The following is a 15,413-nucleotide window of genomic DNA, read 5'->3' as shown; positions in this document are numbered from 1 at the left end:
TATATGGGAACCTCACTTCCCCAAAAAAACATTGGAACACATGGTCTGAAGAATGTGTCCTTTCTGGGTGGGATGAGCAGTTTGGAAGATTCCATTTGAACCCCGAGATTCTGGAATTTCTGTGACCGAATGTTAAACATTGGAACTCTTGAAGAAATTCTGGGAGATGTAGGCCCCAGACTTGCATTAGAGTCTTTATTGCAGTTCCTATATTTCCCATATTTCTGTTGTTTTTTTTTTCTTTTTAAATACTGTGACAAGCTTTGAGCTCCTTGGGACAGAGCTGCAAAAATGCAAGGCATGTAAAAAAAAAAAATTGCAAGGCATCTATCAGAAATGGGCAAACAGAAGGAAATTGTGAAGATTTTTCTTTTTTTTTTTGAGACGGAGTCTGGCTCTGTCGCCCAGGCTGGAGTGCAGTGGCGCGACCTTGGCTCACTGCAACCTCCGCCTCCCGGGTTCAAGTGATTCTCCCTGCCTCAGCCTCCCCAGTAGCTGGGATTACAGGCGCCTGCCACCACGCCCAGCTAATATTTTATATTTTTGATAGAATGTTGGCCACGTTAGTCTCAAACTCCTGATCTCAAGTGATCCGCCCACCTCGGCCTCCCAAAGTGCTGGGATTACAGACTTGAGCCACTGCGCCTGGCCTGAGAGTTTTTATTGATTATTAATCTTTTTTTAATTAGAGAGAGCCATACTTGTTTCTCTGTACTTGCTCATGGGACTAAGCAGAGATATTTTACCTCCTGAAAGTGGCAATTCAATGAGCCAGGCGTGGCGGCACGTGCCTGTAGTCCCAGCTACCCGGGAGGCTGAGGCAGGAGAATTGCTTGAACCCAGGAGGCCGAGGTTGCAGTGAGCCGAGATGGCGCCACTGCACTCCATCCAGCCTGGGCGACAGAGCCAGACTCCGTCTCAAGAAAAAAAAAAAAAAAAAAGTGGCAATTCAAGCCTTGAATGATTTGCATTATCCTATTCTAGAGTTCCAAGACATCCAGATATGACATCACTACACACTTTACTTTCCTAAGGCAAACAAGGCCCAACCCAACCCCTCCACAAACATTCCCCAACTGTCTGTGGATGTGTCCCAGAGTGGGAGGCAGGGCAGGGCAAACATTTAGATGGTAACCTCATACCTTCCAGGTCATCAATTGTCTTTTCCAGTTTTGCAACCGTTCTCTCTGCAAATTCAGCACGGGTCTCAGCCTAGGTAAGAAGAAAGGAGTTACTATCATGGCTTCATGACCAGCCCCAGAAGAAACCAGAGCTCGCTGGGAGCAACCACACTCACCTCTTTCAGTTTGTCAGACAGAAGTTTAATTTCTTCTTCATATTTGTCCTCCTTTTCAGAATACTGTGGGAAAAACCAAAACACCGCTTTAAGAAAAGGAGGGCCCGGCCGGGCATGTTGGCTTATGCCTGGATTCCCAGCACTTTGGGAGCCTGAGGCTGGTGGATCACAAGGTCAGGAGTTCAAGACCAGCCTGGCCAACATGGCGAAACCCTGTCTTTACTAAAAATACAAAAATTAGCTGGGTGTGGTGGTGGACGCCTGTCATCCCAGCTACTCGGGAGGCTAAGGCATGAGAATTGCTTAAACCTAGGAAGTGGAGGCTGTAGTGAGCCCATATGGTGCCACTGCACTCCAGCCTGGACGACAGAGCGAGACTCCATCTCAAAAAGAAAAAAAAAAAAAAAAAAAAAAAAAAAAAAAGAGGTAGGCAGAGTAGAGGCAGGCACCTTTCCCCAGCAGAAGAAGTATGTATGAAATGCGGAGAATGTGGGGGAGAGTCCTCTAGGATGGTATTGATCAGAGGGCCTGAACTGATAACTTGAGATAAAAAGTATGGCGAAAAAAGGGAGATAACTGGAAATCTGTGTTACTCAAAGCCCCCTCTGTATTTCTAACCCCGTTCTCCACCACCTTCCCTAGGGTGACAGGCACTCTCTGATCATCATCTGTGGACTCCTGAGTCCCAGTCCCTGTCCATGAATGCGCCCCTTAGCACGGAATGTTCCCCTCCCCATGACGACCTATCAGAAATTATACTTTTCTTTTTTTCAGACAGTCTTGCTCTGTCACTCAGGCTGGAGTGCAGTGGTACGATCTCGGCTCACTGTGACTTGCAACTTCCACCTCTTCCAGCCTGGGCTCAAGCAATTCCCCTGACTCAGCCTCCCAAGTAGCTGGGCCTACAGGCACCCACCACCATTCCCAGCTAATTTTTGTTATTTTCAGTAGAGACAGGGTTTCGCCATGATGGCCAGCCAGGCTGGTCTCGAACTCCTGACCTCAGGTGATTGGCCTGCCTCGGCCTCTGAATAACTAACATTATTAGCTGCTTACCAGGGTCCAGACACAGTCAATGGCATCACAGCCTGGTATTTGTAATCCCATTTTATAGGGGAGGAAAGGGTCGCAGAAAGGTGAAGTTACTATTTTGCCTAGGGTCATAAGGCTATTAAGTGATCAAGTCATGACTGAAGCCTGACTCTGGAGTGCAGCACGGCAATCTTGGCTCACTGCAACCTCTGCCCTCCAGGCTCAAGTGATCCTCTCACCTCAGCCTCCCGAGTAGCTGGGATCACAGGCATGCGCCACTATGCCCAGCTAATTTTTGTATTTTTAGTAGAGACGGGGTCTTGCCACGTTGCCCAGGCTGGTCTCGAACTTCTGAGCCCAAGCGATCCTCCCGCCTCGGCTTCCTAAAGTGCTGGGATTACAGGCATGGGCCACCGTGCTGGACCTACAGCTGTTTTAAATGCTGCCTCCTTGGTGACACCGTTCACAATCTACCAAGGTCCCTCTATTGTATTCCCAAAGCACTGTGTGACTTTGCCAATCCCTTCCACTAGGCTAAACTATGAACTCTTCAAGAGCAGATGCCAGGCCGGGCACAGTGGCTCACGCCTGTAATCCCAGCACTTTGGGGGGCCGAGGTGGGTGGATCACTTGAGGTCAGGAGTTTGAGACCAGCCTGGCCAACATGGCAAGACCCCGTCTCTACTAAAAATACAAAAATTAGTCAGGCGTGGTGGTGTGCGCCTGTATTCCCAGTTACTCAGGAAGTGGAGGCGGTAGAAGTGCTTGAGCCTAGGAGGTAGAGGTTGCAGTGGGCCAAGATCGCGCCTCTGTACTCCAGCCTGGGTGACAGAGCAAGGCTCCGTGTCAAAAAAAAAAAAAAAAAAAAAAAAAAAAGCAGATGCCACGTCAGTGGTGTCACGTCTATCCCCCTAGCCCAGGGCAGTGTTTGGCACACACACCCCAACTGCATTCATTCTTTATACATCCCAGTATCAGATATATGCCAGGGCTGGCATATATGGGAGAGAGAGGCAGGTGGATCATTTGAGGCCAGGAGTTTGAGATCAGCCTGGGCAACATGGTAAAACACCGTCTCTACTAAAAAAAAAAAAAATTACACACACACACACACACACACACACTCTACAGATATATGCCAGACACAATGCTAGTACTAGGGACACAACTCTGAACAAGACGACTTGGTTCCTGTCCTTACAACTTATAATCTAGCAAGGAAGGCATGCAATTAATGGAGTAATTATAGTAAATGTAAGAAATCATAATGCCAGGAAAAGTACAGACAGGGCTACACAGCAGAGAAATACCTAACCTAGATGAGAAATCAGAGAAGGCCTCTCAGAAGTGATGTTTGAGCAGAAGCGCAAAGGATGAACAGGAGGCCAGGCTCGGCGGCCCACGCCTGTAATCCCAGCACTTTGGGAGGCCGAGGTGGGAGGATCACTTGAGGCCAGGAGTTCAAGACCAGCCTGGCCAACATGATGAAACCTCGTCTCTACCAAAAAATTAGAAAAATTAGCCAGGCACGGTGGCTCACGCCTGTAATCCCAGCACTTTGGGAGGCTGAGGTGGGAGGATCATTTGAGGTCAGGAGTTTAAGATCAGCCTGGGCAACACAGACTGCGCTCTACAAAAAAAAAAAAGAAAAAAAATACAGTTTTGGAGTAGTGGCACATGCCTGCAAGTCCTAGCTACTCAGCTGAGGTGATAGGATTATTTAAGCCCAGGAGTTTAGGGCCTGCAGTGAGCTATGATCACGCCACTACACTCCAACCTGGGCAACAGACCAAGATCTCATCTCTAGGCCGGGTGCAATGGGTCACGCCTGTAATCCCAGCACTTTGGAAGGCCGAGGCAGGCAGATCACTTGAGATCAGGAGTTCGAGACCAGCCTGGCCAACATGGTGAAACCTTGTGTCTACCAAAAATTATAAAAATTAGCTGGGCGTGGTGATCCACGCCTGTAATCCCAGCTACTCGGGAGGCTGAGGTAGGAGAATTGCTTGAACTCGGGGGTCGAAGGCTGGAGTGAGCCGAGATCATACCACTTCACTCCAGCCTGGGTGACAAGAGTGAGAGACTATCTAAAAAAAAAAAAAAAAAAAAGGCTGAATAGGGGTTTGTCAAGCAAAAGGAAAGCCCCACCCAGCTGAGTGAATAGCAGGTGGTGGCTGTGGTGGGAGGATGGCTTGAGCCCAGGAGTTCAAGGCTGCAATAAACTACTATCGTGCCACTGAATTCCAGTCTGGGCAACAGAGCAAGACTCTGTCTCAAAAAAAAAAAAAAAAAGCGGGGGAGTGGAGGTGATGGGAGAACAAAGAATGCCTGTGAAACTGCAAAAGGAGGAGCAAGAATGAGGAAGAGAAGAGGCTGGGGAATTCAGTGGGGTTCGGCCATGGAAGTATGTCCTTTGTTCCCAATGTAGCTGCCACGTAGCGACGGCTTTGGGTGCTGTTTCAACCTAAAAAGCCCAATTCCACCTCTGATCATTGCTATACCTTTGAGATGGTATTTCTGGAGGAACCAGGGGAATCGGGTGAGAGGGAGACTCTGTGTTTATATGACGATGCTTAGATCTCGCTAAGAGGAGCCTCATGTTCTATCTCTATCCTCCTGAGATGGAGATCAAAGATGGTGCTCAGACCCCATGGAAGAGGACCCAAGAGTGTGCAGGAGAAATCCAGCTCTTTCTGTAGGGGAGAATCCCTGGCTGCCAGGCACCTATGCTATTGTTAAAGAAAAGTCAGATTTCCAAATACCCTGATAGGCTCCTGTATCCCTTCGGGGGGAAAGAAAAGAACCGAGTCCAGCAAGCCACCCTCCGGCTCAAGCCAACCACCAACCTTTTCAGACGCAGCCTCCAGAGATTTCAGGTTGTTAGTAACATTCTTGAGTTCTTCTTCCAGGTCACCACATTTTCTGCACAGAGACAAAGGATTTTTATGTCTTATCTTCCCTTACAGCTGGCAATATAGCAATCGCCCCTACAATAAATGTTCAAAAGGAGAAACCTACACAGTCCCGGGGCAGGCCCCAGAAGGAATGTGGGGGGAAAATGTTAATGGATTTTTCTGTAGTATGATACTATGGGCTTATCAAAGCCTTATCATACCAGGCAGAGGCGAGGCGCGACCGAGGAGTATTTGGAGGGCTTGGAAAGCACTTCTGGTCTTCTGCCAAGGGTGAGGCTACAAGGACTTGTGAAATCTATGATTGATGAGGCCGACTCCGGAAGGTGTTAAGAATGGGACCGAGGGCAGGAGGCAGGCAGATAGCAATGAGAGTTTGCATGGGACACTCCGGGAAGGAAGCCCGGAGCGGATTTGTGAAACCAGATCTCTCTCAGCATTCCAGGATGCTCTGTGGGGCTGAATTCCTTACCCGGGGCCAAGAGGACAGGCGTTTTGTTTTTCGGTGCTTGTGGGATTCTGGTTAAGCTTCTCACCTTCCCCCCCAGGAATGTGTCACAGCCAAACACTGACAGTAGGATCAAAGCATTTACATACTGACGGGGGAGTTTGGGGGGAAGCCTGCCTTCTGGAGCAGGTCAGTGTTCCGTTAAGATGGCACAGCCCCCTGATAATATCCTCTCTGGGACTTCTGGGCTTCCCTGCTGCCTCCTGTCTCACTCCTATTTCCTCATATCTTTGCAGAAAGAGTCAACACGTGGGCAGCGCTTCCCATGGCAGTAAGAACAAGTCACCACCTCTCTTTGTCATGGAAGCCAAGAGAAAGAAAGGATGAGCCATGAGCCCCCGTCGCCCATCCACTTCAGCAGAGGCCCCGGTCACAGCCCATTCCCAACACAGCCAGCTCCCTCCCACTCCTTCTCAGGAACTGAGCCAGCCTCGCTCAGTCCTGTTCTGCCACTCACAGTTCAGACACCTCCGCACGCTCCTCTGCCCTCTCCAGCTCACCCTCCAGGATGACCAGCTTACGAGCTACCTGCAGAGACAGAAACGCCCAGCTGAGCCCGATCCCCACCAGCCGTGTCTTCTCCCACCCACTGCAGACAGTCCCCAGGGATGCCCCACCCAGATCCCTAGACCAGCTGCAACATGGGTTTTTCTGGTGTTTCTTTTCTTGTCTTTTTTTTTTTTTCGGGACAGTCTCCCTCTGCTGCCCAGGCTGGAGTGCAGTGGCACAATCTCGGCTCACTGCAACCTCCACCTCCTGGGTTCCAGCGATTCTCCTGCCTCAGCCTTCCAAGTAGGTGGGACTACAGGCACGTGCCACCATGCCCAGCTAATTTTTGTATTTTCAGTAGAGACGGGGTTTTACCATATTGGCCAGGTTGGTCTTGAATTCCTGACCTCATGATCCACCTGCCTTGGCCTCCCAGAGTGCTGGTATTACAGGCATGAGCCACCACCCCCGGCCTCTTTTTTATTTTTTTGAGACAGAGTCTCGCTCTATCATCCAGGCTGAAATGCAGTGGCGCAATCTCGACTCACAGCAACCTCCGCCTCCTGGGTTCAAGTGATTCTTCTGTCTCAGTCTCCCAAATAGCTGGGCTTACAGGCGTGTGCCACACGCCTGGCGAATTTTTGTATTTTTTGTAGAGACGGGATTTCACCATGTTGGCCAGACTGGTCATGAACTCCTGACCTCAGGTGATCTGCCTGCCTCGACCTCCCAAATTGCTGGGATTACCGGCGTGAGCTAAATGCCCAGCTCTTTTTTATGTTTTTGACACAGGGTCATGCTCTGTCTCCAAGGCTGGAGAGCAGTGGCATGATCGGAGCTCACTGCAGCCTTGATTTCCCAGGCTCAAGCGATCCTCTTGCCTCAGCCTCCCAAGTAGATGGGACCACAAGTGCATGCCACCACGCCCAGCTAATTATTATTATTATTATTATTATTATTTTTAGAAATGGGGTCTCGCTATGTTGCCCAGGCTGGTCTCAAACTCCTGGACTCAGGTGATGTTCCCGCCTTGGTCGAAGTGCTGGGGTTACAGGTACGAGCCACCAGACCTGGCCTTTTGCTGGTGCTTCAACTGAAAGAGCTATCCTGGGGCCTGGAGGGAATCCTGATTCTCTTCCTCAGGCCTGAGGAGTGAGGCAGACAAGAGGCGGGAAGGAAGAGCCGAGCCATCGAGGAAGGCAAAGGAGGGCCTGGGCTTGCATGGTCTGAAACTCCACAGCTTGGGACCACAATCCTCCATTTTTGCCCAACTGTGCCAAAACTCCCAGCTAACGACACAAGTGAGCTGATCATTCGGTTTTCCCATTACATTAGATAAGCGTCCGCCGGACTTTCTGGCATCGTGAGAGATAGCTTCCTAGCCAAGTGGCTGTCTCTGGACAAACATATGTTCACGCAGGAGGACAGCTGACCTAACCAAGAGCTTCCTTTCGTTGGCCCCGGCATCCTCCCTATCTCAGCAGATGCATTTCCTCCCACTTCCTGCTGCTGCGCCATCTGTCAGCCTCACTCACCTCCTCGTATTTGCGGTCAGCCTCTTCTGCAATGTGCTTGGCCTCTTTGAGCTGCATCTCCTGAATTTCCATCTTCTCCTCATCCTTCATGGCCCGGTTTTCTATCACCTTCATTCCTCTGCAAGGAGCAATCTCATCAGGACCGCTGTTCACTCACACCCCTCCACCCTCGTCTCATCTATCTTTCTTTTTTTTTGAGACAGAGTCTCGTTCTGTTGTCCAGGCTGGAGTGCAGTGGCACGATCTCAGCTCACTGCAACCTCCGACTCCTAGGTTCAAGCGATTCTCCTGCCTCAGCCTCCTGAGTAGCTGGAATTACAGGCACCCATCACCATGTCTGGCTAATTTTTGTTTTTTTAGTAGAGATGGAGTTTCACCATGTTGGTCAGGCTGGTCTCAAACTCCTGACCTCAAATGACCCGCCCACCTCGGCCTCCCAAAGTGCCAGGATTACAGGAGTGAGCCACCGCGCCCCGCCTATCTTTTTTAAAATTTTTTTTGCAGAGATGGGGGCCTCACTATGTTGTCCAGGTTGGTTGCAAACACCTGGGCACAAGTGATCCTACTGCCTTGGCCTTCCAAAGCGTTGGGATTACAAGCGTGAGATACCACCCCTGGTGCCATCTCTCATCTAAATGAGTCTCTAAATCTACTAAGCACTGTAACACAGTGCGAAGATGAAAACTCTGCACATATTTCCTTCATCTTGTTTTTTTTTTTTTGTTTTTGAGATGGAGTCTCGCTCCGCCACCCAGGCTGGAGTGCAGTAGCGTGATCTCAGCTCACTGCAACCTCCATCTCCCAGGTTCAAGCGATTCTCCTGTCTCAGCCTCCAGAGTAGCTGGGACTATAGGAATGCATCACCATGCCCGGCTAACTTATATTTTTAGTAGAGAGGGGGTTTTGCCATGTTGGCCAGGCTGGTCTCGAATTCCTGACCTCAAGTGATCTCTGCCCGCCTCGGCCTCCCAGAGTGCTGGGATTACAGGTGTGAGCCACCGCGCCCAGCCTCCCTTCATCTTTACTGACTAGCAGGCACTTTTCTAAGTGCCTTCACTTTCACAACTGCCCTATGGAGCAGGTGCATTATCCACATTTTACAAATGAAACAACCAAGGCATAGAGAGAGGTTAAGTAACTTAAGGTTACAGAGCTGGTAAGTGTTAGAGCTGGGGTGCAGCCCTTGGCAGTCTGACTCCAGAGTCAGTGCCCCCTTTCTTTTTCTTTTGAGAGACAGCATCTCACTCTGTTGCCCAGGCTGGAGTGCAGTGGTGCCCTGAGAGTTCACGGCAGCCTTGTCCTCCCAGGCTCAAGCGATCCTGTTGCCTCAGCCTCCTGAGTAGCTGGGACTATAGGTGTGTACCACCGCACTCGGTTAAACTAAAAATAATTTTTTTGTGGAGGTGGGGGTTTTGCTATGTTTTTTTTTTTTTTTTTTTTTTTTGAGACAGAGTCTCGCTCTGCCGCCCAGGCTGGAGTGCAGTGGCCAGATCTCGGCTCACTGCAAGCTCCACATCCTGGGTTCACGTCATTCTCCTGCCTCAGCCTCCCGAGTATCTGGGACTACAGGCGCCCGCCACCTCGCCCGGCTAGTTTTTTGTATTTTTTAGTAGAGACGGGGTTTCACCGTGTCAGCCAGGATGGTCTCGATCTCCTGACCTCATGATCCGCCCGTCTCGGCCTCCCAAAGTGCTGGGATTATAGGCTTGAGCCACCGCGCCCGGCCGGGGTTTTGCTATGTTGCTGAGGTAGGAGGATCGCTTGAGCCCAGGAGTTCAAGGTTCCGGTGAGCCGTGATTGCACCACAGCACTCCAGCCTGAGTGACGGAGCAAGATGCTGTGTATTTTATTTTTTTTTCCTTGAGACAGGTTCTCACTCTGTTGCCCAGGCTGGAGTGTAGTGGTGTAGTTATAGCTCAATGCAGCCTTAACTTCCTGGGATCAGGTGATTCTCCCACCTCAGCCCCTTGAGTGGCTGGGACTACCAGCATGCACTACCATGCCTGGCTAACTTTTAATATTTTTCTATAGAGATGGGGTCTCACTATGTTGTCCAGGCTGGTCTCAAACTCCCGGGCTCAAGCGATCCACCCGCTTCCCAAAGTGCTGGGATTACAGGCGTGAGCCACCACACCCTGCCAAGACCTTGTGTATTTAAAAAAAGGAAAGAAAAGAAGAGGCCAGCCTGGGATAACGTGTCATTGCTATGTATCATTCCCACTCAGCACAGAGACCATATGCTTCTTGCTGTCCAATAAAGATGTCTATATGGGGTATCACCCATTCTCAGCTAAGTCTCAAAACGCCCTCCCCTACCTGTACGAGGTCTCACCCTCAGCATGTGAGCAAGCTTGCTGGGATATTTATTGTTCCCAAATCCCTTGTAGCACCCAAGAGACCAAAGTGACTTGCCCAAGGCTCCATAGAAAGTGCCAGTGGAAGAAGCTGACTCTAGATCCCCCAGCTTCAAGTATAGAATTCTTTCTACTGAGACACAGCCATCTCTAACAGGGGTGTCACCAAAGGCCTCTGGGGGCATGGTGCAAACAAGAGACTGGCCTTTGCAGCCCCTCTTGGTTTGCCAATATGGGAGCCCTCAACGTCAGCATCCAGCCAGGCTGGTCTGACTGTGAACAGCAGCTAACTTAGGCCACAGGCACAGCCAGGAGCCCTCGTGACTGGATCCTTCCTCTGCCCCGTGGCTGCCCGAGCTGCCCCTCTCTCCCTCAATTCGGTGGCTGAAGCAGAGTCTGCAGTGGCGTCTGTTCCCTCTGCCCTGGCTGTTCCACTACTTGGGAAGAAATTTCCAGCTTGGGCAACATGCGATCTCCAAGATTTCCTAGCTGGTTTCTAATCTCTGGTTAGTGGTCACAACAGCAGAATCAGAAACGCATCTTAAATTAGCCAGGCGTGATGGCATGTGCCTGTAGTCCCAGCTTTACTCTGGAGCGCTGGAGGCTGTGGCAGGAGGATCACTTGAGCCCAGGACATCGAGGCTGCAGTGAGCTGCGATCGCACCACTGCATTCCAGCCTGGGTGATAGAGTGAGACCCTGTCTCAAAAAAAAAAAAAAAAAAAAAAAAAAAAAAAAAAAAAAAAGAAATGAATCTTTGAAGGCGTTTATACTGCAAAAGCATGGTGGCTGGTGGCTCAAGTGAGAACTCCGGCGCGAGTGAGGGGCAGACGCGATGGTCACTGGTTGGGCCCACACCATCGCCACACAAGGAACTCGTTTTCCATCACACAGAGACTGCTGCTTCTGTGAATTACACAATCTACCCTCAGTCTTCCAGAGAGCCTGTGCTAAGGCGTGCCAGAGAATGATCCGGCTCCCGAGGAGAAGGCACCCTACTGGTGGCTGGGATGCAGCACAGATGCCACGGAGGGGCGAGGAACAGTTTCTTTTTTTTCCTGAGACAGAGTCTCACTCTGTCACCCAGGCTGGAGTGCAGTGGTGCGATCTCGGCTCACTGCAACCTCTGCCTCCTGGGTTCAAGCTGGGGGATCTTGCCTTAGCCTCCCGAGTAGTTGGGATTACAGGTGCCCGCCACCATGCCCCGCTAATTTGTATATATATATATATTTTTTTGAGACAGAGTCTTGCTCTGTCTCCCAGGCTGGAGTGCAGTGGCCGGATCTCAGCTCACTGCAAGCTCCGCTTCCCGGGTTTACGCCATTCTCCTGCCTCAGCCTCCCGAGTAGCTGGGACTACAGGCGCCCGCCACCGCGCCTGGCTAGTTTTTTTGTATTTTTTAGTAGAGATGGGGTTTCACTGTGTTAGCCAGGATGGTCTCGATCTCCTGACATCGTGATCCGCCCGTCTCGGCCTCCCAAAGTGCCGGGATTACAGGCTTGAGCCACCGCGCCTGGCCTAATTTGTGTATTTTTAGTAGAGATGGGTTTCACCACGTTGGCCAGGCTGGTCTCGAACTCCCAACCTCAGGTGATCCACCCGCCTCGGCCTCCCAAAGTTGTGGGATTACAGGCGTGAGCCACCGCGCCTGGCCAAGGATAAACATCTCTACCCCTCAGAGTGACAGTTTACAAAGTGCTGTCATGCATCTGTTTGTGAACACATGCATGTCCCCGTCACCTTGTTTACTTTCACACCAGCTCTGCGGGGTCGGCAGCACGATCCCCATTTTCCAAAAGAAAACATGGATGCCACTGGATTCAAAGTGTCCTTACCTCTCACTCTCATCTGCAGCCTTTTCCGCCTCCTCCAGCTTCTGCAGGGCCGTGGCCAGTCGTTCCTGAGCCCTGTCCAACTCCTCCTCAACGAGCTGGATGCGTCGGTTGAGGGCGGCCACATCACCTTCAGCCTGGGGAGGTGGGGGTGCAGCCATGTGAAGAAGTATCAGGCCAGCCACCAGTGGGAGCCTCCCCCATGTCCTGCCCTCTGTTAACCCGATTTTCCCCATCAAAGCCCACCCAGGAGACCAGGCCATAGGGAATTTACACTCATACCAAAATTTCAGTGTGATCTTCCCGGAAAATGTCCGGGAAAAACATCCACCACTCAATAGCAAAAGGTGAGCATCGCCAGGCGCGGTGGCTCACGCCTGTAATCCCAGTACTTTGGGAGGCCAAGGCGGGTGTATCACAAGGTCAAGAGATCGAGACCATCCTGGCCAACATGGTGAAATCCTGTCTCTACTTAAAACAGAAAAATTAGCTGAGCGTGGTGGCATGTGCCTGTAGTCCCAGATGCTTGAGAGGCTGAGGCAGAAGAATCACTTGAATCTGGGTGGCAGAGGTTGCCAGGAACCGAGATCGCGCCACTGCACTCCAGCCTGGTGACAGAGCAAGACTCCATCTCCAAAAAAAAAAAAAAAAAAAAAAAGGGCAAGTGTCCCAGTACAAGATGGGTAGTTGAGTCAACACAGGAGGCAAACATACCACATGTGCTTTGAGATGAATGTCAGTGTTGGCCTCTCCAGCAACACAATAGACCCAACGTTAGGCTAAGATCTAAGATAGGCTCTTCTCTGAAAAAGGCACAGTGTTACCACATAGAGAGTTCTAGGGCTCACTGTGAGATTCCTAGAAAGCAAGGCCATCAGTGACCTGGCTCACTGTGTCCCGTGAGTTCCGCTCCCATTCACCTGAACGGCAAGATAAATCCAAGACTATGGAGCCCTCAGTTAAATGCTGGCCATGCAATTACCAAGGTGGGACGAGATCGGGCAGCCTCGTTGGAATCCCATCCTTCAATCAGCCTGGCTGAGAGATGGCAGGACAAAAAGATACGAAAAGGGAAAGAAAACTTGGTTGCAGGCAAGGAAGACATACCCCGATAGTGCTATTGGCTTTTCAAGGGGTTTTTACCTACAAGGAAGGAAGTATAATGGGAAGCATTAAAGCAGGAACTCCAGGGCCAGAAAGTGCTGGGTTGGAATCCCTGCTTTGTCATTTTCTTTTTAACTTTTTTTTTTTTAAACTGAGACAGTGTCGCTCCGTCACCCAGGCTGGAGTGCAGTGGTGCAATCTCGGCTGACTGCAACCTCCTCACCTCCAGGTTTAAGCAATTCTCTGCCTCAGCCTCCGGCGTAGCTGGGATTACAGGCGCCTGCCACCACGCCCGGCTAATTTTTTTGTATATTTAGTAGAGACGGGGTTTCACCATCTTGGCCAGGCTGGTCTTGAACTCCTGACCTCGTGATCCACCTGCCTCAGCCTCCCAAAGTGCTGGGATTACAGGCGAGAGCCACCATGCCCAGCCTTCTTTTTAATTTTTTTTTTTCGAGATGGAGTCTCGCGTTGTCACCCAGGCTGGAGTGCAATGGCATGATCTTGGCTCACTGCAACCTCTGCCTCCCAGGTTCAAGCAATTCTCCTGCCTCAGCCTCCTGAGTAGCTGGGATTACAGACGGGCGCCACCACGCCTGGCTAACTTTTCGTATTTTTAGTAGAGACAGGGTTTCGTCTTGTTGGCCAGGCTGGTCTCAAACTCCTGGCCTCATGTGATCCACCCTCCTTGGTCTCCCAAAGTGCCGGGATTACAGGTATGAGCCACTGCGCCCGGCCACATTTTGTCATTTTCATAGCCACGTGGTGTTGGGAAGGTTGCTTCCTCATCCTGGCCGTCTCCATCCCAAAGCCTGATTAGTTACAGGACTGCCTTGAGGCTGTAACTCCAGGACGTGGTGCTGCTTAGCCTCAGCAGGTGGGATGTGCCAGAAAAAGGCATCTCTTATTGCCATGGTTTTATTTTACCGCAATTTCATCCTCAAACATTGCACCCATTTTACAGGTGAGGAAACCGAGGGGCCCCACTGGGTGAAGTGGTTTTGTTCAGTGACTCAGAATTGGTAAGAAATGAATGGCCTCTTAAGACCCACCCAGGGCTCTTCCTTGTCAGAACCTGTCCCCTAGGTCCTGCCAGGGTGTCATGGCCTGGCGAGTTTTCCAGCAATGCCCGCTCTTTGGAAGGAATATTGAGAACGGGTCAAACGGGCCTCCACCAAGAGGAAAAGGGAAGCCACACTACCTTTTTCCTATCAGGAAAAATGAAGAATCCCTGAACTGGGGAAGGCTATCAAAATTATTAGGAAGGCCGGGCGTGGTGGCTCACATCCGTAATCCTAGCACTCTGGGAGGCCAAGGCGGGTGGATCACATGAGGTCAGGAGTTGGAGACCAGCCTGGCCAACATGGTGAAACCACGTCTCTACTAAAACTACAAAAAAAAAAAAAAACATAGTCGGTGTGGTGGCGGGAGCCTGTAATCCCAGCTATTTGGGAGGCTGAGGCAGAAGAACCGCTTGAACCCGGGAGGTGGAGGCTGCAGTGAGCCGAGATCGTGCCACTGCACTCCAGCCTGGGCAACAGAGCGAGACTCTGTCTCAAAAAAACAAAAATTATTAGGAAAGCCGCCACTCCCTCTCCTGCCCTGAGTTCATTCGGGTGGCAGAGGTAGGGGGGTGGCGGGGGGAGGGCACGAATAGAATGAGGCTAACGTGGCTGAAAAACACAAGTAGAGTCAGGAAGGTCTCTTAGCCTCAGATTCCTAGAGACAGACAGGGGTGTTTCATATTGCAGCGTCCTCTGAAACACCAAAAGCAGAGAATTGTGAAAACCACCGATGAAACTGTCTTGAGAAACGTCACTCAGGCCTTCCCATGAATGGGTGCCTTTCATTCCTTTTAATTGCATAGATCTTAACTCCTCCTACCACCTTCAGTCACTGGGCCAGGAACTGATGTTGCAAAAAAGCTCTGCAACCAACACCATTATTGAATTCTAGGACATTTTCATCACCCACCAAAAACAAACAAACAAACAAACAACTGCGTAGCTATTAGTAGTCAAGGAATTGATTTTAAAGATCCAACAGAGGTGCTTGATTCATGAGTTGTCTTTTAAGAGTGAGTAGCCCTTATGTGGGAAATTCTGAATCCTGGCAAACAATGCTTTTGGCAGATTTTCAACTGTCTGGAGTTGGGAGATACACGCATATCTGTACATGCATTCATATATATGTATTTTTGAAAAACTGCTAGTCACTGCCGAGTCATTTTGGGTTCCACCCCTTCCTGCAATCAAAGCCTTCCACACGCTACAAAGGATTTCCCTTATAAGGTAAAAGAGGCTTGCTAGATACATGTGGCAAAGGAACAGGAAGATGTCAGTTAATCACAC

At 50.4% G+C, this 15,413-nt stretch overlaps 1 protein-coding gene across 6 annotated transcripts in view; it reads right to left on the bottom strand.

Annotated features, from left to right (window-relative positions):
- The window catches only part of LOC105493839 (tropomyosin 4), a 36,141-nt gene that overhangs the window by 8,534 nt on the left and 12,194 nt on the right, over positions 1-15,413 (bottom strand). For 5 of the 6 annotated variants that reach the window (XM_071086165.1, XM_071086166.1, XM_071086167.1 and 2 more), the window contains 6 exons: positions 11,962-12,095; positions 7,774-7,891; positions 6,207-6,277; positions 5,176-5,251; positions 1,298-1,360; positions 1,143-1,212 (listed from right to left, as the gene is read on the bottom strand). In XM_071086165.1, coding sequence (XP_070942266.1) covers positions 1,143-1,212; positions 1,298-1,360; positions 5,176-5,251; positions 6,207-6,277; positions 7,774-7,891; positions 11,962-12,095 — 532 coding nt within the window. Of the gene's footprint in view, positions 1-1,142; positions 1,213-1,297; positions 1,361-5,175; positions 5,252-6,206; positions 6,278-7,773; positions 7,892-11,961; positions 12,096-12,940; positions 12,969-15,413 lie in introns of those variants that run through there. The other variant, XM_071086170.1, reaches the window with a different exon arrangement.

Source organism: Macaca nemestrina, chromosome 20 (genome assembly GCF_043159975.1).
Source record: "Macaca nemestrina isolate mMacNem1 chromosome 20, mMacNem.hap1, whole genome shotgun sequence".
Lineage (NCBI taxonomy): Eukaryota > Metazoa > Chordata > Mammalia > Primates > Cercopithecidae > Macaca > Macaca nemestrina.
The sequence above is the reverse complement of the archived record's forward strand: the minus strand, read 5'-3'. Positions and strand labels throughout refer to the sequence as shown.